At 36.5% G+C, this 22,586-nt stretch overlaps 1 protein-coding gene across 1 annotated transcript in view; it reads right to left on the bottom strand.

Moving 5' to 3' along the window:
- Nucleotides 1-22,586, bottom strand: part of LOC149140003 (uncharacterized) — a 349,910-nt gene that overhangs the window by 294,220 nt on the left and 33,104 nt on the right. Inside the window, exons 3-5 of the mRNA XM_089450875.1 lie at nucleotides 5,322-5,570; nucleotides 5,055-5,077; nucleotides 2,521-2,660 (exon numbers count right to left, since the gene is read on the bottom strand). Of these exons, the coding sequence (XP_089307001.1) occupies nucleotides 2,521-2,660; nucleotides 5,055-5,077; nucleotides 5,322-5,570 (412 nt within the window). The remainder of the gene's footprint in view (nucleotides 1-2,520; nucleotides 2,661-5,054; nucleotides 5,078-5,321; nucleotides 5,571-22,586) is intronic.

Below are 22,586 nucleotides of genomic sequence, written 5' to 3'. Positions count from 1 at the left end.
GCTGAGAGGTAAGTCACTCCAAAAAATACACCTCCCCATGACTCTATCTGCTTCTTGCTTCTCCTTCTTTTTAACAAGCGATTTTATGCCAGGTTGTGCTCCAGCTCCTGTTCGTGGAACAAAAAATGATGACCTCGCACTCACACTAGCAGTAGCATGTGATGGTGTGCCAGTTGTGGAGCCCCTCCCACTAGGGCCACTAGGCCCACTACCCTCAACACCAAAATCAGGAGAAGATATCCCGAAAGATCTACCTGCACGTTCAGCTTTGTTTCTTTCCGCCTCTTCCTTCTTTTTGTCCTTTTCTTCAATTGCCTCAAGAGCTTTTTGTATAAGCTCCGAACTAGAAACTGTACAAACCCCAACATCATGTCCACTGAGTCTAGCAAGATGGTATTTCAGTCGTGTAATCCCACCTGTCATCTTGGTCCCACACAATTTGCATGTAAGATATGCACGATTTGTCCCACCATCAGGGCTCCCATACTCCCAAAATGGGTCCAAGGCTTTTGGCATATTTGCATTTTGTAGTGGGCTAACTCAAAAGGAAACCTAGAGCACCAAAAAAAAATTGGAACTAGTAACTTAATAAGTAATACAAAATTACAAATAAGTTAATAACCACATCATTTTACAAAACAGTTTTAACTTTTTTTGCTACATTATTTGCAAATTTGCAATTTTGCAATGGGCATGAAAAATTTAAAAAAGAGCAGACTTAAAAGTTAAGAGGGCAGTGAGCTTGTATCATGCAATAATTGCCACTTTAACCAAAGATGCCAAGCAATGAAAGAGCCTAACAATGCAAAATTGCAAATGATATGCCAAGGAAATGAGGTGAATGCAAAATTGCAAATGATATGCCAAGGAAATGAGGAAATGAGGTGACTGTTACTTAATTAATAATTAATTATTATACCACTGCTGTAGGTGCATTATTAGACCTCGGTATTCAACGGTTTCAACCTCCTAGCAGTGACCTCTTTTGTATTTGTATTACCTTGACAGTGATATGAACCTGATGATGACTTGTCACTTGACAATGATACAGGCCTGATATAGATGTGAGTCATGTGACACATCACAGTGAGCTTGACTCTCCTGACAACAATGATCCTCTAAGTAACTCGATGATGATGTATGGCCATAATAGTGGCATGGAGAGTTTCTTAAGTTAATAGTTCCAATCTGATGTGAAATAGAAATGGATTTTCAATCTGTTTTAGTGAGATGAAGATCAGCCATTTACTTCAATTATTATTCAAAATGCACTTCAACAAGGTGGTAAAAAAATTGTCATGTGAAGGAATTGTCTAACTGTGCTATTTTTTGGACCTATTTTGGTCATGATTTTACTGATTTTGGTCATATATGGATCAAAAAATTAGAACAGGTAAACTAGTTCGTTACTTAATTATCCACTGTCCAGTATTTTCATTCCATTCTAATCTACTGTGAAGTTGTTTCTTTTTCTCTAGGAGTAGGATAGCCTTCCCTTCCATCACCAATTGAAGAATCTTAACAGTGGTAATAATTTGAAATTTTGACACTAACAGTGATCTATGATGGCAGCAATGAAAACATAGTGACAAACCTTGATGACTTGTGCAATCTTTTGAAACAGATGTAGCAATTAATGTTTGGAATATATGTTTGTTCTGAGCAGTGAGAATCACTATGTTTTGCAAAGAGTTTCAATGCATCTCTCTCCTACACAGTGCACACTATGGTGATAAATTTAAAACCCTTGCATTTTGAAATGGAAAACAAAAACCAAGCAAAATGATTGTAGGGAAGAATGAGATGTCTCACTGTTCTTGGCACTTGCAGCTTAGAGAAATCTTCGTTCTTGGTGGCAAATTGGCAATAATGCCTATGGATTCATTCAAACCCTCCTTGGCAGCAACCACATTCCTTCTCCAGCGCTCAGAAAAAACAAAATGACATGAAAAAAACCAAAAATCGAATTTTATAGGCCGCGCAGAAAGATTTCGCTATCACCGGGCAATATTTTACGTCGTCGCGCGATATTTTCCGAAATATCGGCGATATATTGGAAATCGCACGATATTTTCAAAACCATAAAATATCGCGATATTTGGTCAGCGATATATCGGCTCGCCGAAAATATCGCGATATTTCCGAATATCGCCGATATCTCGGCGATATTATCAACGCTGTGTCATACCCAAGACCATGTATGTCCATCCGGATGATATTGTCATTAAACCTATATTGCCTTCTATTCAACAAGCTAATGCTACAAAGCTGAATTCTCTTGTTCTTTATTAATATCATTGTACTCAAGAGTCCCATTGACCTACTTTTATGGTCATTTATTGGACATTAATATAATTATCTGCTTTTATCTGGTATATTTTAATCTTATGTGGGTTACAAAACAATCAGGAGTAGTCGTAAGATTGAGATTGAGAAAGATTGTAAATTAAATTGGCATTAAATAAATCAAAACCAACGAAAGAACAAATAAACCTACAGTTATTAAATTTCAAATTTTACCTTCAAATAATCAAACATAATAGGGAAATTGATTTCAGTCTCATTTGCTCGTATACGTGGAGTGATGAGAGAAGAAAGTGCATCCAAAGCTGCTCCATATGATGAGGATGAAGAACTTGTATTTGATGTTTCAATTACAGCTGCAGCGCATTGATTATAATACATCAGCAATCACTTGTGAAATTTCATTCATGGTCTTCACGGCTAAAACAACAATAGAACTCAATACACTTCAATTTTTTAAAATATGAGAAAACACTAGCATCTATATGACATCTGATTGCGTACTAACTTCTTCTCAGAACAATCAGATTAACTCTAGAACAACCCACAATGATGTTTTAAAGAATTAATCAAAATATAAAGATTGAAGAGAAAGAAAAGAGATAAATTTTTGCCCTCAAATGCAAAATGGAGAACTTTGATTAAGTAGTCAATTTTGCAGGGCTGGATTTTTCTATTTATTCATCCATTGACAAAATTTAACTTTTAGTGGTGGCCTTAGTCGTGGTCTTTTCCATTAGTGCACTTTCATTACATAATATAAGATAACGTAATAACGTAATTTGTTAATGCCAAATGAATGACCAAAATAAGTAGCTCAATGGGACTCAAGTGCACGTTCAATGTAAGAACATAGTGTGAATGCAAAAGCAGCTCCAATTGCTACTAGATCAAAAGCAAGAAAATAACAATAGTTAGCTAAAATAATTATAGAATATTCAGAAACAAAACCATGACAACTATAAAGGATGTCAAGGAAAACTAGAACTAGAATTTGAGGCTGAATGATGGGAGAGAGAAGGCGGCTTCTCAAGCAAACCATAAATCACTACAAAGAGGTTGACTCACTTTTTGATAATGACATTTGGAGAATGCCTCAGCCTAAGGGGGACTGAATGTGTAGTCCTAGGAGGAACACTAAATTGAGGATGACCATCACATCTAACATTGGAGGCCGGGCATAAGAATCTCTGAATGCAACATGAGGTGCTCTACCAAACCTAGAGTAGTACTCTGTGCAAAGAGAGTTCAGATATGGGATCTCCTAGAAATGCTTTGTCCATCAATATGGTGGTCTCCATCTTAGGGTTTGTCATGGAAGCTTCTTAGAGGTCTCGAGTAAGCCAAACAACTCCAGAATCAATAGGAAACCCGAGGTCTCACTCATCTCATATTTTGTAGTGGCATGGGTCTTTCCCTATCATTTACTGCCCCAACAAGGAAACAGTGAAGAAAGACCTTATCCTCCTAATGGGCCCTGGCTCAGAAAGTCCAAATAGGAACCATGATCTATGTTCAAGAATACCCTAATGAAAAGAGCTAGGCATCTTTAGTATGGATAATGAAAGAACAAGGAGAGGGAGCTACCTGAATCCTAGTAATAGGATCCTTCTTCTTCAGGTTAATATGATGAACATTTCTTCAAGTTAAAATGATGAACATTTCTGAGAGCTTGCTCTCCAAGATTGTATGGGACTTGACCGGTTTCCAATTTATCTAATGAAAAAGCTACCCATTCTGTTTTAAAAAAAAAATAACTATGACCTTAAACCTCTTCAGAGGCATGATTCATTAAGGCCTTTTTTTGTTTTACTGCATAAAAGAGTTTTGTGCCTGTGTTTCAACTCTTCACTCATCATCAAACAAACTATAGAATGAAAGACACGTTAGAAACATTGAGAAAGGGCTTCTACATAAAGTATTCATAAATAGGGAAGTATATCAAGGACGGTGACTAATAATGCCTTCGGAAAGTATTAAAGTTAAGAAAATGATGAAGAAAAAAAAGCTAAAAAATGTTAAAAAATGCATGTTGCCATAAAGTAATTTAACGTATTGACTTTATAACTTAACAAACCATCTTCTAAAGATACTCAACTGACTTCTTTCACCCTGAAGATACTCAATTGACTTCACACTAACGCCCCCCCATCCGGCCGCCCTCCTCCCCTCAAATGCATATGGAAAAGGACAAATGCTGTGCCATGCAAATGCCATATCGGACCTAGCCCCACACGGGATAATGGCAGCAGTACAGTAGATCTGCTCCTGCCCTGTGGATGACCATTATACATAGGAACGTGTTGTGCAGAGTTGTGCCGGAGGAATCTGAATATGACGCGACGTCTCCCTACACATAGCACACCCTAGTTGGATACTACCACAGGTTAGACTCCGTTCATCTTCCTCTCCGCGACCCGATCTCTGCCCTCCTCACCCTATCCATGTTAGCCATCCTAACACAAAATTGGCCTTATTTATTTGTTTAATACAAAGCTGGCCTTATTTTTTTTGTTTATTCACTCATTTCCGTTATCTCTTCTTTAGTTGGAAGGACACAGAAGTCTTCCAGTGTCATGACAAGAATGTAAACTCATTGCAACAGATGGAAGGTAGAGAAAGGGAAAGTGAGAACCGTGTCCATTATGTGATCTATTTAAATGTCCAATTAAATGTGAAGAAACAACTCAATGTCAAAAATTTTGAAAGAATCCATAATAAAAGCAAAGGCAAGTAATTCGAAAACTTACTGTTCGGCTCCTCGTCTGTGTACCTGGGAACCAAATCATCAACCACGACTTTCCATTAGTTTAAATAATGTAGAAAAACGCACAAAAAAAAAATGAATTCTGAGATAAAGCCTTAAACATGATCTAATTCTTGCTACGAACCCCAATTTCCTGCACTATGATTCAGTCACTAACACGACAGATATTAAGCTATTGAATCTAAATCAAATATAGCCAAGCACATATATGGTTCACATGTAAAATAAATTTCAAGAAAACGCAACTTACTTGACAGAATGCGAGGGACTCCCTGACTTGTCCATTGTCCCGATTCGACGCAGAGGTGAATGGCAAGAAGAGAGAATCCGAAGAACAGCAGCTACCTTGGCAAATATAGTCAATATAGTATAACCTTCGTCTGATGTAAGCCACAAAGAAGCAGGAGCAGCCAATATGTGAGGAATGTCTCGATCAGGAGACAGAATCAAAATGAGAAAGGACAATGTGTTCAAAATGCATCGAATCTCTCGAACAGACCTTGAAAGCGATTTTGGAATATTTCGTCGAATATTTAATTAAAAATAATATATATATATTATTAAAATATATAATTAATAATTAATATTATATATTATATATTTCGTCGAATATATAATTAAATATATATATATTATTTAATATTAAATGTAATTTATTATAACTTAATTTAAATTATGTAATATAAATTAATTATTTAATAAAAATATTTATCATTAATTATTTTATTATTTGATAATAGTAGTAATACTAATAAATAATAATAATTTTAATAACAATAATTATTTTTTTATTGTGGTTGACCGTGTTTTATCATGATTGATTTTCATATCAAAACAATCTTTGTCACCATACAATGTTGGACTATGGTTGATTTTCATATTGAGACAATTATTGTCACAATGCGACATTCGACCATGGTTATTAACCATGGTTGACCATTATTGATATTATAAACCCAAGGGAATAATAAGCTCAATGGATTGATATTATAAACCCAAGGGATTAATACTAAAATCTCAAGGGATTATAAATCCAAGGGAATAATATTAAATCCAAGAGACTAATATTATAAACCCTAAGATGAATATTATAAACACTAAAATAAACATGGTTGACCATGGTTGATTTTCATATTGAGGCAATCTTTGTCACAATATGATGTTTGAACCATGGTTGACCATGCTTAACCATGGTTGATTTTCATATCAAGACAATTTTTGTCACAATGCGACATTCGACCATGGTTGACCATGGATGACCATGTTTGATTTTATAAAACATGGTTGACCATGGTTAACCATGATTATCATATTATGACAATCTTTGTCATAATGCGACATTGGACCATGGTTGAGACAATGATTGACTTTCATATTCAAACAATCTTTGTCACAATGCAACGTTGCAAAATGGTTGACCATCATTAACCATGGTTGACCACAATTGATTTTATAAAATATGGTTGACTATGATTGAGCATGATCAAGCATTAGATTAATTTACTTTTCTTTTATAAACAAAAATACTTTAACCACTAAAGTAATTTCCTAAGGTTTAAGGGCTATTAGGCAACTTCTTGCATACCGAGACACTTAGGCCTATGTAAAAGTACCTACACGAGTTACAAATATCAACACTCCCTCTTAGCAGGGGAGATACTTATACCACCTAGAACTATCTTTGATCCTAAAACAATGTCCAACACCACATCCACTACCATGGTTACTCCCTCTGAACTGGAAGCCTTCCCTACCGCTTGGTTTAGAATCTTCCTCGAAATCCTACTCCTTTTGAACTTGCTCATAGAAGCCTCTTGCTCCTGAACATCCTATGAATTTGTTTCATACTATGAGACCTTCTTGATATACTTGGAAGGATTTGTTGACTAGTCCTCCCTACCTAAAACTAAAGGCTAACTCCTTCTACTATGCTCAACCTTCAAAGCTTCCCAATCCTTGTTCTTTGTCACTATCCTGCTGCTTGCTATTGATTATTGTGATATGAACAAAGCCATCATTAGAAATAGGTATCCCATGCCTTGCATTAATGCCCTCTTTGACCAACTAAAGGAAGCTTTAATATTTTCCAAGATTGACTTATCATGAGGATACCACTAACTAAGAATTAAGGAGGAGAATATACCAAAGACGACATTTAGAACAAGGCCTAATCTTTATGAAGTTATTGTAGTACCATTTGGGTTGACCTATTCTCCAACAACATTTATGAACTTAAGGAATAGTATGTTTGTAAACATTTGGATTGTTTTGTTCAATTATTCTTAGATGACATCCTCGGTTACTAGTGAAATGAGCAAAAACATCAATAGCATCTAAGGCTAGTGTTTCAATGTCATAGAGAACACAAGTTGTATGGAAAATTTTCTAAATGGTTCTTATTCCATAAATAAATCCAATATTTAATGTATCACATTAGTGGTGAAGGTATTGCAGTTAATCATAGTACAATCAACACTCTAATTGAGTGGCCCACTCCTCAAAATGCCAAAGAAGTACTCAACTTTATGGGACTAGCAATTTACTATAATAATAAAAAACTTATGGAAGGATTATGTCGAATTGTTTATCCCATCACAATCCTACAAAAGAAAGGTGTCTAATTTGAATCAACAAATGAATTTGCAGAAGCATTTCTTGAACTAAAATGATGATTGACAACTACCCCATTATTAAGAGTGCTTAACATGGATAAGGATTTTTATGTATGTGTGGACACATTAGGGCAATATCTAGGTGTGTTTTTTTATGCAAGATGGAAGAGTTATTGCTTGTGCTTCACATAAACTTAGAGACCATTAAATTAATTATGCTACTCATGATCTTGAACTAGTTGTATTTGTGATGGCTCTGAAGTTGTGGAGGCATTATCTAATGGGATGTCAGTTTGAATTAAAATCTAATCACAAAGGCCTTGAGCACATTTTCACCCAAAAGGGCCTTAATGCCTAACAATAACAATGGAATGAGTCATTTAGTGTATATGATTTTAGGGTGTCCTTCATTAAAAGAAAGGAAAATAAGGTTTCAGATGCATTAAGACCCATAATTTATCTAGTACTATTAGTGACAACTAACTTAATAGAAAAAATATTAAGCTACCTTACAAAAGAATGGCAATATCAACATTTAAAATTGACCTTGCTAGAGGGAATACTAGTGAAATATGAATGGAATGGGTATACAATAGAGAATTATGGGTTGTTATGGGTCATGGGTAGGATATATGTTGGAGAGAATGAAGATCTTAAGAGAATTATAATGAAGGAATCCTATAGAGCACCTTATTCTACACAACAAAGAGCAAAGAAAAGCATGTTGACCTCAAAAGGTTATTTTTTGTGGCAAGGGTGAAAAAAGATATAAAATATTTTGTATCTTTCTATTTAGAATGTCAATAGGTTAAGGTAGAGCACCACCACCGTGTAGGTCTACTATAGCCCCATGACATATCAAAAATTAAATGGGAAGTTATTTCGGAGGATATTTTTGTGGGCTTACATATGACCTCCTAGAGACATGATTGCATCATGGTAATCATTGACAAGATAATGAAAAGTGCCCACTTCTTTCCAATTAAGAGCACCTTTGATGCACCAGCCATTGCTCAAATTTTCCTAATTACATGGATTTCCTTGAAAAACCATATCATAAAGAGATTAATGGCTCACGTATAGGTTTTTAGCAAAACCTCCTAAATTCCATTGGTACTCAACTTAAATTTTGTATTTCTTATGATCCAAAAATTGATGGATAAATAAAGAGAGTTAACCAAATATTGGAGGATATGCTGAGAATACATGTTATGTACCAACCAAACTAGTGGGATAAATATCTTCACTTAGTAGAATTTTCATACAACAATAGCTACCATAGTTCCATGCAGGGAACCACGTATGAAGTCCTATATGGAATGCCTTATTGTACACCTTTAGGTTGGGACTATTTAGAGGATTGGGCCATTTTTGGACTTGACATGCTTCAAGAAATGTAAGAAAAAATGGTTACCTTCAAGAAAAGGTTTAAGGAAGTTAGAGACCAACCAAAAAGTTATGCAGATGCTAAGAGAATTTATAGAAGTTACGAGATACGAGACAAATATTTGTTAGTGCCAAACCCTCTAAGAGTTCCTTTATATTTGGTAAAGAAACAAACTTATCTCCTAGGTTTGTTGAACCATTCAAGATCCTCAAGAGGATTGGACCAATTTCTTATAAGATTGAGTTTCCATCCCATATAAGAAAGACGCACATTGTATTTCATGTTTTTGTACTTAAGAATTATGTACCTAATCCATCCCATGTGCTAAAATTTTATGGATTGCAAGTATTTGAGGAGGGGTCCCTTCAATTTGAACCATTATCTATACTAAACCACAGGTTTTGTTGGCTCAAGAACTGATAAATTAAACAAGTCAAGGTTTAATGGTACTAGTATAGCCTACGGTTAGCTACCTGGGAGGATGTAAAACTATGCATTGGGAATTTCCCTATCTGTTTGATTAGGATATGTTATGAGTTAGCCTGGCCTAAGTAATTCACCATACACCAATGCATATATAGATGGGAGATTTGATGATTATTTCCTTTAAATCATGGCTAGTTGTTAATTAATATAAATATTATATGTTGATGTGATTTTTATACATATAATAATGTTGTCTTAAGGACACGGAAGACATTTCCATATGATGTAATGTTAACAAATGCTTTCATTTATGTAGATGCAATGCTTTATTCTTGTAAAAGATATGTTTCATAATATGATGTCACGTGATAATTACCTTGAGAACTAAAGTTTCAAGGTCTATTGTTGGGTGGAAATTTTTCCCACACATATTTGTTGTGGTCAATAGGATCAAGTCTGAAACACTTATGTCGTGACCCTAGGGTAAACACACAGTAATGTGGCACTTTGGGTACACCATGTCCCTTAGGTGTGTGGCACTAGCGTGTTTTGTAACCAACTAATACTAGCGTGGTGATACTTCACCCAAACTATGCCTCACAATACAAAACGTTTTGAAGTTGCTCTAACTTAGTGTTATTTAATGGAATTATCATAAGATCATTGTAGAACCAATATAATGTATGTCACTTTAACATCTCTATTAATAACACTTAAACTACAGTCATCAACCATGAAACCACAATGTCCATTACACAACACATAATATACAAGATGGACAATTTTTATATGAAATTGCTCTCTAGCCTTATAAATTTATTACAACAGTGAAATTACCAAATTATAGGTTGTAACAACCCTCTGCATGACCCCCTCTACATACAATGAAAAATCACCAAATTTTGGTTCGATTCACAAAAATCACCAAAATTCAGTTTGGTTGAGAGAATCACCAATTTGAAACCATGACCCAAAATCACCAAATTTTATTCTGGAAAAACGCAAAATTTTGTTCCAGCGAAATGACTCCAAACCAACATGTGTGGTTTATCTTTCCATAGACCTGCTCGAGCTCCCAATCATAGTTGGAACTCTACATGAATGACATGTTCCATTTTGTGCTTTCCCTACTTCATTTTACACTCCAACTAAACAGTCTCGTCTCAACTTATTTACATTGTGCAATGGGTGGTGAGCAAACTGAGCATCAGTTCTATTTGTGTTCATTCATCTCCACTCGTCTTATCTCCTAGTTGGAAACTTGAATTTACTGATGGGGGGGTGTGTTGGGTCCCTATAATACTAGTGATTACCCCATTACTATTGTAGTTATACCCCTTATTTATATTGTTGTGCCCCTATTACCCCCATATTGTTATTTTTGTGCCCCATAGAATCCCTCTATTGTTATTTTTGTGGCTTTATATTATTATTGTTAGGTCGGCTGGATTATATTGTGACTCCTTAGACTCCTATATATAGAAAGGAGGTTTTGTCATTTGTATCATCCAAGAATTGTTCATTTATGTAATGTAAAGGAGGTTGCCCCCTCGAAGAGGCTGAATTCTAAGGCGTTGATCTATCTTTTCTATCTTTTCTTGAGCTGGTTTCATAACATTTGGTATCAGAGCTTTGGATTCTAGGGTTTCGCTGCTCCAAACAGGTCATCGTGGAATTTTCGCTATAACTTTTTTTCTGTGACGTTTCAGAAGTCGCAAAAAAAACCCATTTGAGAAGAAATCGCGTTGAACCTTGGGTCCGAATTTCAGAGCTTTTCACGCGATATTTGCGGAGATATGATCTGAGGAAGTTGGTCTTTTTGCAGACTCCTGAATTACATTCAAAACAGGTGATCTGGGGAAAATCGTCATAACTTTCTCTCTGGGAATCAGATTGAAATTTCGTAAGAAGGTACAGAAAGAGGACGGACTATAGTTTCTTGTATATCTTTTTCAGAACCAAATATCGAAAATTGTACACGTGGCACTTCATACAAGTTCGCTCTTCTGGAAAGGTCTATAATCAGGTCATCTTGGGAGATTGTGCATAACTCTTTCTTGGAGAATCCAATTTGGATCAGACTGGTGGCATTGGAAAGAGGACACAAAGATCTACTACACGTCACGAATTCAGAACTAGATGATTGAAAAGTACAGAGATACATCAGAGGCAATATCAAGCTCCTACAAAGTGAAAAAAGGTGTGTAGATTTTTTTAAATTTTTGCTTAAGCTTGGTTTGAAAATTTATTTTGAAGGAATTCAAAGGGCATAGTAGAGAATTATTATCGGTAACTGATGCCTCGAGGAAAGAAAATGCAAACACCTAGTAAGGAACCTGAAAGCTCTAGCATGACTCATGAAGAAGAGGAAGAAATGCTACATGATATATCAAAATTACAAGAACAAGTGCAACAAATGTCACGCTCACAAAAGTTAACAGAAGCTAAGATAAATGGCGTGGAAGCTAAGATGAATGGCATGGAAGCTAAGATGGACAATTTGAAGATAGATTTGAACACAAATTTGAAGACAGGCATGGCAGATTTGAAGACAGATTTGACAAATTTTCTACAAGAAATACTTACTAATGGTGAAAAGGTAGTAAAGGAAACTCATGATGAGAACAAAAGAAATGTTAATCATGATTCCATAGATGCTAATGTTGGATCGAAGAATCACCATATTCCAAAAATCGATATGAGGAAGTTTGATGGCAAGGATCCCGCCACATGGATATTACAGATGGAGCAATTCTTCGATCTCAATAATGTGCAAAACGCACAAAAGGTACGTATGGCAACTGTATATTTGGAACCAAATCAGTTTGTATGGTATCAATGGCTTTGTTCTCGTAAAAAAATTATCACTTGGGCAATTTTTACGGAAGAATTGATAGCACATTATGAGGATACAAAAAGCAACACTTTTTTTAGCCAATTGATAAGTCTCAAACAAAAGGGTTCAATAATGGAGCACATTGAGGAGTTCCAAAAATTGAACATAAGGGTAAAAGATATTCCAGAGGAGCATAGGATTGATGTGTTCATAGGGTCTTTAAAGGATAATATCCAACATGATGTTCGCCTTTGGGAACCTGATTCATTAGAGAAGGCATTCAGGTTAGCAAGAAAAATGGAAAGCAAAATTATGGCAACTAGGAAGCATACCACTCACAACTATAAAGACGGAAGTGTTGTTGCCCCTAGTCTTCCACAACCTACAAGGTTGACACCACAACAATTGGAAGAAAAAAGAGCAAAAGGGCTTTGTTACAATTGTGATAGCAAATACACAAAAGGTCATAAGTGTGCTGAGAAGAAATTATTCTACATAGATTGTGAAGAGGAAGAAGAAAAGGAGCAAGAAAGGTCAAAAGAAGAGGATATACTCCAGGAACAAAGCCTAGATGAAGAACAAATAAATCCGACCATATCTTGTAATGCATTGGCGGGAATTACCACTCCTCAAACCATCAAGATAGAAGGACAAATCAAGAAGAAAAAGGTAATAGTGTTGATTGATTCAGGAAGCACCCACAATTTTATTCATTGTAGGGTAGCAAAAGAATTGAATTGCTTCCTATATCCAGCACCAGAGTGTCAAGTGATGATTGCAAATGGAGGAACAATAAATTGCTCTGGAAAGTGCCATAATATCAAGCTATCCATGGGAGAATATGTATTGACTAGCCCAATGCTTTCCATTCCAATGGGAGGTGCTGATGTTGTACTAGGAGTCCAATGGCTACAATCCTTGGGTACAATAGCTTTTAATTTTCAAGAACTTTTCATCAAATTTTCTACGGAAGGAAAGGAAGTTGAATTAAGGGGTATTGCAGGGAAACCAGGAAAGATAATCAGCTCTAATGGCATGACAAAGCTTCTAAAAAAGGAGCAAAGAGGTGTAATTGCACAATTATGTTCGCTAGATGTTTCCACATTGGAATCATCTATTTCTCCAGATCTCCAAAAAGTCCTGGACAATCATTCCAAGGTATTTGAGACTCCCAAAGGTCTCCCACCTATGCGTGATCATGATCATGCTATTCATCTGATTCCAGGAAGTGTTCCTCCAAACATCAGGCCGTACAGATATCCCTATGTCCAAAAAAGTGAAATTGAACGTATGGTTGCAGAAATGCTAGAGGCTGGTATAATTCAACCGAGTCAAAGTTCTTTCTCAGCTCCAGTAGTATTGGTGCACAAGAAGGATGGATCATGGCGCATGTGTCCGGATTATAGGGAGCTCAACAAGCTCACTATTAAAGATAAGTTCCCCATTCCTGTCATTGATGAATTACTGGATGAATTGCATGGATCAATTTACTTCACCAAGTTGGATCTTCGTTCGGGATATCATCAAATCAGAATGAAGATTGAAGACATTCCGAAAACGACATTTAGAACTCATGAGGGTCATTATGAATTTTTGGTCATGCCTTTTGGCCTTACCAATGCACCTTCAACATTTCAAGGTTTGATGAATTCAATTTTCAAACCATTCCTTAGAAAATTTGTGTTAGTATTTTTTGATGATATACTAATCTACAGCAAGTCTTGGAAGGATCATGTTGAACATGTTGACAGGGTGCTACAACTATTGGAGGAGAAACAATTATATGCAAAAAGATCCAAATGTTTCTTTGGAGTCCAGGAGGTGGAATATTTGGGTCATATTGTATCTCATGAAGGAGTTAAGGTAGACCCTAGCAAAATTAAAGCCATTAAGGAATGGAAAATCCCCACATCCATAAAGCATCTGCGAGGATTTCTTGGGTTGACAGGGTATTATCGCAAGTTTGTTAAGAATTATGGGAGAATAGCAGCACCTCTAACAACATTATTGAAGAAAGATTCATTTTCATGGACTCCGGAAGCAACAAAGGCCTTTGAACATCTTAAAGAGGCAATGTGCCAAGCACCGGTCTTAGCTACACCGGACTTCACAAAAACCTTTATTGTGGAATGTGATGCTTCAGGAAATGGAATTGGTGCTGTTCTAATGCAAGATGAAAGACCCATTGCTTTTGAAAGTCGTCCAATCAAGGGAAAGTTTTTAAGCAAAGCTATTTATGAGAAGGAAATGTTGGCAATACTCCATGCACTTAAGAAATGGCGACCCTACCTAATGGGAAGACACTTCAAGGTAAAAACGGATCATGATAGCCTTAAATACTTTTTAGAACAAAGATTATCCTCTGAAGAGCAACAAAAGTGGGTCACAAAGATGTTGGGTTATGACTTTGAAATCATCTACAAAAAAGGGAAGCAAAATGTGGTGGCAGATGCACTCTCAAGAAAGGATGAGGATGTGGAAGCATTGTTGTGTGCCATTTCTATTATCCAACCAGATTGGATAAACGAAGCAAGGGAGGAATGGAAGAATGACGAAGAAGTGTGGGCACTTATTCGAAAGCTACAACAAGATTCCAGTACTTCTGATACATTTAGCTGGCAAAATGATTCGTTATGGTACAAAGATCGCTTATACCTCTGTAAGAATTCCCAGCTAAAACAAAAGATTCTTATGGAATTGCACACTTCTCCCTTAGGAGGGCACTCAGGATTTTTAAAAACTTACCACAGGGTTAAGAAGGAATTTTTTTGGGATGGCCTTAAATCAGATATTCAAAAGTTTGTGGCGGAATGTTTGGTTTGCCAACAAAATAAAGTTGAAACAATTAAGACACCGGGTCTATTACAACCTTTATCCATTCCAAGCCAACGTTGGGAGGAGGTTTCAATGGATTTTATCACAGGTTTACCCAAGTCTGAGGGAAAGAGTGTCATCATGGTGGTAGTTGACAGACTTACCAAGTATGCACACTTTTGTGCATTATCACATCCATTTAAAGCCAGTACAGTTTCTACTGCATTTATGGAAACAGTTCAAAAGCTACATGGAAACCCAAAGATTATTGTAAGTGACAGAGATCCCATTTTCACTGGAAATTTTTGGACAGAATTATTTTCTTGTCTTGGTACTCAGTTAGCTCATAGCTCATCTTATCATCCTCAATCTGATGGGCAAACTGAGATAGTAAACAAATGTTTGGAAGGATATCTTCGTTGCTTTGTATCTGATAAACAGACACAATGGGTCAAATGGTTGCCTCTGGCTGAATGGTGGTATAACACTTCCTTCCATACAGCAACAAAAATGACCCCATTTATGGCACTTTATGGGTATCAACCACCATCCATCACATCATATTTAAGAGAAAATTCTAAGGTTCAGGCAGTGGAACATCACATCGAACATCAACAACAAGTCCTCCAACTCTTAAAGGATAACCTCGTGTTGGCACAAAATAGAATGAAACAACAGGCAGATCAACATCGCAGTGAAAGAAGTTTTGATGTAGGTGATTGGGTATTCCTACGGCTACAACCATATAAGCAAATGTCCCTAAAGCAAGCTAAGAAGGATAATAAATTATCACCAAAGTATTATGGTCCGTACAAGGTGTTGCAAAAGATTGGTACTATGGCATACAAATTGGAGCTTCCTGCAGCTTCTCGATTGCACCCAGTTTTCCATGTTTCATGTTTAAAGAAGGTTATAGGCGACAAGCTCCCAATTCAAACAATATTGCCAGAACTTGACGAGGAAGGAAAAATTATATTGGAACCGGAAGCAGTCACAGAAACAAGAACTCGACAGCTACGAAATCGATCAATTTCAGAGTATCTTATCAAGTGGAAGAACTTATCCGCTGAAGATTCCACATGGGAGGATGAGAATTTTATGCAGAAGTATCCAGAACTACTCAAGCGTTGAGGACAACACTTTTTTGAAGGAGAGGGGCATGTTGGGTCCCTATAATACTAGTGATTACCCCATTACTATTGTAGTTATACCCCTTATTTATATTGTTGTGCCCCTATTACCCCATATTGTTATTTATGTGCCCCATAGAATCCCTCTATTGTTATTTTTGTGGCTTTATATTATTATTGTTAGGTCGGCTGGATTATATTGTGACTCCTTAGACTCCTATATATAGAAAGGAGGTTTTGTCATTTGTATCATCCAAGAATTGTTCATTTATGTAATGTAAAGGAGGTTGCCCCCTCGAAGAGGCTGAATTCTAAGGCGTTGATCTATCTTTTCTATCTTTTCTTGAGCTGGTTTCATAACAGGGTGAATCAATATAGTGCATTCATGGTCATCAATTATTAAATTTTATGTTTATTTTCAATAGTTATATGAACTATTAGATAAGTAGTAGTACATCATATGAATAACAAATCTAACATATAAAAAACATTAAACCACAACATGAGAAACAACACATAAGCGCAGCACATGTAGACACCAGATATAAGTGGAAATCCATAAAAGGAAAAACCGTGAATTTTGTTGTTGTGACGTAAATGCAAGCACCCACTCCCTTTTCCCATCGGCTTTTGTAGGCACCCACCTATAGGAGGATTCAACCTCTCATCTATTTTGCAAGATACAACTCGTTGGAAGTACCCACTCCCATTTTGTACATTAATTTTTGTAGGATCCTACCCATAAGAGGCTTCAACCTTGCTTTTCTTCTGCAAGCTACAACTTGTTGTAAGCACCCACTTCCACTATGAGCTCCAACATGTTTTTTCAGGCTAGTACTCGAAAGGAGACACCAATCCCTGATACATGAAAGTTTTAATATGTTAGCTTACTTGGTATTTAATTACAAATACCTCCATCTCTTTGTCTTTGTTTTGTACTATGTTTCCTCTTCCTCAATTCTGCTTCACATTTACTCCTCTTCCTCTTCCTCTTCCTCTCTTTACCAAACAATCCAAGAACTAGGTCTCACAACAACTCAATCAACTCACTACTTTGCATTCCAAAATCTATGTTTATATAACTAGTTGCTTGTTTGTATTCTAATGCATTCTCTTTGTATTTCACATATTCGTTTCACATTCTTCCAGATTTTGAATATCAAAACAAAGTTAATGATCCTCCAAATAATATTAAAAGATTAACATTAACCAAATCCAATGATTGCATAAACCATGGCCCAAAGTTTTCCTTTTTCATGCTACAAGACACGAATGTGGGTTCCCAACTGATAATCTTGGTTGTGGACACCAACTATTGTCTATAAATCTGGGCTACAAAAACTACAAATGCATATTGTTGAGCTTTAATCTGCATCCATACTCTAAATGAGGGAAACTAAAAAAAAAAAAAAATCATTAATATTTGCAACCATTTACATCACAACATCTTCAAGCACTTCTACAAAGTTGACCTCCACAACATATCTCGGTGCTCAGCAACACACTCTATCAACATCATCATACTCAGAATACAAGCATAATCAACTCAACAACATTATACAAATAACTTCTGATAATTAAGAATGCATCATCAACATACTCTATCCATCTCTAATACCGCCAATAAATCAACAACCTTAGCAGCAACCAAACACTCCAATAATCTGAAAAGCAACATGTTTTCTCACAACTTTACATTATCACACAAGGAACCTCACTCAGCCAATACATATGAGCAATAGCAACAATACAAACTTAGCCATGTATCTCAAGACACACTAGCAACAACACATAACATCAACATACTCATATCAAACTCATATTCATATGACAGTGACTATGGTATCTAGCCATTGTTCTAATACTAAATAACTTTCACATAAACCTTCAACACCTTTTGCCATCAATCATGACTTTTCCAACAATCTCCCCCTTTGGCATTGGTGGCAACAGTAGTTTGATCCTCCTTATTTCTCCATCATTTCTCCATATCTCCCCCTTTGACATTAATGGAAAGGGGTTCAGTTCATAAAGAAACTTAATAAAACTCCTTGAGAGCACCAAATAGTTATTATTATCTCTACATCTAGAACAAACTTCCTTTTTCACCCCTTCTGAGATCTTAGGGAATATCTTGAAGGAACGTAACAATGCTTTATAAATATGTATAGATAGGAAATTCTTCTTTGCCTTATTTCGGCAATGGAACATGTGCAGATTAATACGGATCAACATCTTCAATATATTTGGTGAAGAATTGAACAATTGGTTTACTCTCATATAATAATTCCCAAGACTTAGTAGAATAGCCTATAATCTAAATTGGAATTGTTTACCAATAGACATCGAAGTATTAGACATCAGGTAAAATGTATGGATTGACGAAATGTCAAATTGTTGTCTAATAATTATATTAAGTTGAGGATTGACTGTTGTAGCCTCAACCAACTCTAGTTATTAACTGGATTATATCTAGTAAGAGGCTTCATGTACAACCATGCCCAATCCTTATTTCTTTGAAGGCTTTATACAAAGCTTAAATAACAAACAATCTGGAATCAACATGGATCTTGTCAAAATGAATACAAACACATTTTAATTAGAATTGTTGTTTTGGAAGGTTGAGTATTGTATGTCTCCATCAATGCTGAGTATTGTATGTCTCCATCACACATTGAGGAAACCTTACTTCTACACATACCAACTCTATTAGGACTAATACGTTTTCTTTTCTTTCATATCACTAACCATGATGAAACCAAACCAAAAGAAATAGATAGTATGATGTTACATTATTGGAGAATTGTGATTAAACAAGAGAGTACACACGGTCCATCTCCCCGACATAAACAAGGTCTCTCGCTCCATGAACCAAGGGAGGGATCCCTATCTCAATCCCCAACCATATAGTCTCTCAGTAAAATACAATGACCTAAGGGAGGGGACTCAAAAATAAGTTTCCAGGACCAACCCATTGGTCTCTCAGTCAAACACGGTGACTTAAGGGATCGCTTTAAGCCTCAAAACCAAAAACCAAACTCCCCAACCATATTGGTTTCTCAATCAACGACCCAAGGAAGTATCCAAGACAATCTTCCCAACAATATGATCTCTTAGCTAAGCCCAGGGAATATTGTTAATCACATGATTTTATCCAATCAATGCACCCTCTCACCCAAAGAGGTATTCTCAACAACTCCAAGTTGTTCTATGAAATAAGCAAACTTCATCTGAGACAATGGTTTCGTCAAAACATCAACAACATGTTGATTAGTAGGCACATACTCGAGCCTCACAACTCCTCTCTAGACAATATTCCAGATGTAATGATACTTGATCTCAATGTGCTTCGATTTGCCATGAAAAACCAGGTTCTCAAAGTGCTTTACACAACATTGATTATCACAATATACAATGGTCAATTCCAACACCAGATCAAACAAACAAGCAAACAAATTTTGAAGCCACACATCTTCACAACAGGCTAAACAGACAACAATATACTCAAATTTCAGTTGTACTAAGAGCAACAAAAGTTTGCTTCTTACTAGACCATGAAATCATATCAAAGCCCAAGCTAAAACAAACCCCATAGGTGCTTTTAACATCAGTAAAACCACGCAGTTGTCATTTTCCATTAGAAACATATAGGCTCATACCATAGTCAATGGTGCCATGCAAATATTTCAATATATGTTCCGCTATGTCATGTCCCCAATTAAAATTTTTGTCAATGAAATTCACAATTTTGCAATTTTGGCAGCTAATATAATATCAGATAACTTATGAGAAATAAGTTGGGGAGGTATTAAATAAATTTTGGAGAAAAGGAAAAGGTTGGACTTGGGAAAAGAAGAAAAAAATTAAAGTGAAGATAGGTTGTGGTGGTCACCAAAAAGGGAAATCAAACTCCCTTCGAGAAAATAGAACCGCATGAAGAAGGGAAAACAAGGGGGGTCGAATTAGTGGAGCCCACAAGAAAGGTTGAGCAACAATTATAAAAGGAAGGCTAGAGATTCATTTTGATCATTCTATTTTGGCATTTCATTTCTGATCTTGGAGGGTTTGCTTGAGTTGCTGAGCCAAGTCAACCAGTGCTGCTTAGCACAGGGATTTCCAAGCGAAAAATCCCAACTCTCTTTTGGTGAACCAAGAGTGTCACCCTAGGAGAGAAAATTGGAACTAGTTGGGGATTTATTTTCCTGAATTCTATGAGCCATTTCATCTCTTCAACAGGGGGTAGATATTTTTACAGGAGGACGCAATAGAAAAAATAGAGTTGCTTGGAGGTGGAAATTGTCAGGGAGATTTGCCTCAAGAATTTGTCGGAATTTTGTTTGGAGGAGGACAAATTTATTTGAGGAGTTTTAGAGCTGGAAGTGATTACATTTGTGAGAATCAAAATCTTCTCTCTGGGGACTACGCATGGGTTTTATGGGGTCATTTTGCTAAAGTAGTTGTTTCAGTGCTATTTTCTCAAAGGTTTCTCAGTTATTTTGGTGGAGGATTTTGGGTGGTCCAACTGTAGATTTTTTGGTGGGACGCAGAGCTGGGAAGTGGGTGAGAAGTTGGAATTAACCCAAAATATTTATGGGTTTTGTTGGTCTGAGGTTGGGAAGCATTATCCTAATTTTTTAGAATTTTTGGAATAGATTTGAGGTCCTAAACATCAGTTCATCCCCAACAACAACAACAACAAAAATTTTGGCTAGAGCCTACAACCATTGGGCCTATTTCAGTGTGGAGTTTCCTTCATTCTCACCTGGGTTTTGCATGCTTACTTAGAAATCCCAGATTGCATGCTTATTTGTTTTGTTGTAGCTAGTTCATATTTTGATATTTCACTGTATTTCTTTACTTAGAATATTACAGTGGTATTAGAGCATGTTGTTGGCCAGATATGGGCTCGAGAGCATGCCATGACAGAGTCATTTGGTGGAGTTGTTTATCGTCCTAGAGGCAGAAGTAGATGTAGAGGAAGGGGTCATCGTAAAGAGGACAAGTCTGAGCATTTTTCTGAAAAACATAGTTTGAGAATGGCTGAGACTACATGGGGGACAATGGTGAAGAGAAACATAGGCAAGGTGGGCATGACCCACTAAAAGAGGATTTGGCAAGATCGAACCAACAAATGATGGAGATGATAAGGAAAATTATGGCTCTAAAATTACAAAATATGTTGGGAGGACCTTGTTTCAGAGAATTTGGTATCTATGGATAAATACTAATTCCCTATATAAGTAGTCATATCTAGAACAACAATTTAAAGCACTTTAGCCTTTTCCTATAAGCAATAGATAACAAAGAAGATGAGACGACCTACTTGTAGTTCCACTTTCCTCTTGTCTCCTTTGTATCGATCCTGTCGCTCCTTCCTATACTTAACACACTTGAGAAGTACCTGTAAACATCAACATAAGACAAAGAACCGATCAAAGCAAAATATCTATTGAATACAAGTAAATGGAATCAGATACATTCACACATATAAGCATCATATAACAAGATAATCATATGGGAAAAAGGTTCAAATACTTTATTGAATAGAAGAAGGAATTACAACCATCAAGTTTGATTCGAAGTCACTCCTCCAGCTTGGATCCCATCCACATCACATCAAAAGCATGACAAACTTGTAGCATAACAATACTTGTCTCAAAGCCAATTCTCATAGCAACATTATCTCCTTACAATTCAACATAGTCCAACCCCTGATCACTTAGATGAGTGTTCAATTTATAGGAGGATGAAGGAGGTTATGTCATAAATGGGGGTATTGAATGGCTTTCCATACTTAGAATTAGTTCCATGGAGGAAGGGATGAGAGGATAGGATGCATCTTAACTCATTCCTCATTCATTTTCAAGATCATAAGAGTTGATAAGTGAGGGAAACTTCTAGATGACTCCAAGGGATAAGAATATTCCCCAAACCCTATGTGAATTTTGCTCAATCTCGCCCAGCGCAGGTGAAAGAGGGCCTAAGTGCTCTGCAGAGCACCCTGGCATGGACTCAACTGCTTTGCAGTGCACCCTTACATGGGCCTACCTGTGTTGGTCCCTCTAGAGGTCATTTTAGGATGTCTTCAAGTCATGAAACTGTCTGGGAAGGATGCATTCAAAAGGGTGACTTGTTTAGGGCATGTAGCAACTAAAGTTAGGGTTTGGTGAGCCCTAAAACACTGATCTGGATGATGAGAGTGATGTGCCCAAATGGATCTGTAACAGCTGCCCCTTAAAGCATGAAGTTGAAAAATGCAAATGTCGAATGAAATGCTTTACGATGTGATGAGGAGGTTTCGAAGTGGAAG

Source organism: Pinus tabuliformis, chromosome X (genome assembly GCF_031772625.1).
Source record: "Pinus tabuliformis cultivar Carrire ecotype Pingquan chromosome X, CPIR1, whole genome shotgun sequence".
NCBI classification, from domain to species: Eukaryota; Viridiplantae; Streptophyta; class Pinopsida; order Pinales; family Pinaceae; genus Pinus; species Pinus tabuliformis.
The sequence above is the reverse complement of the archived record's forward strand: the minus strand, read 5'-3'. Positions and strand labels throughout refer to the sequence as shown.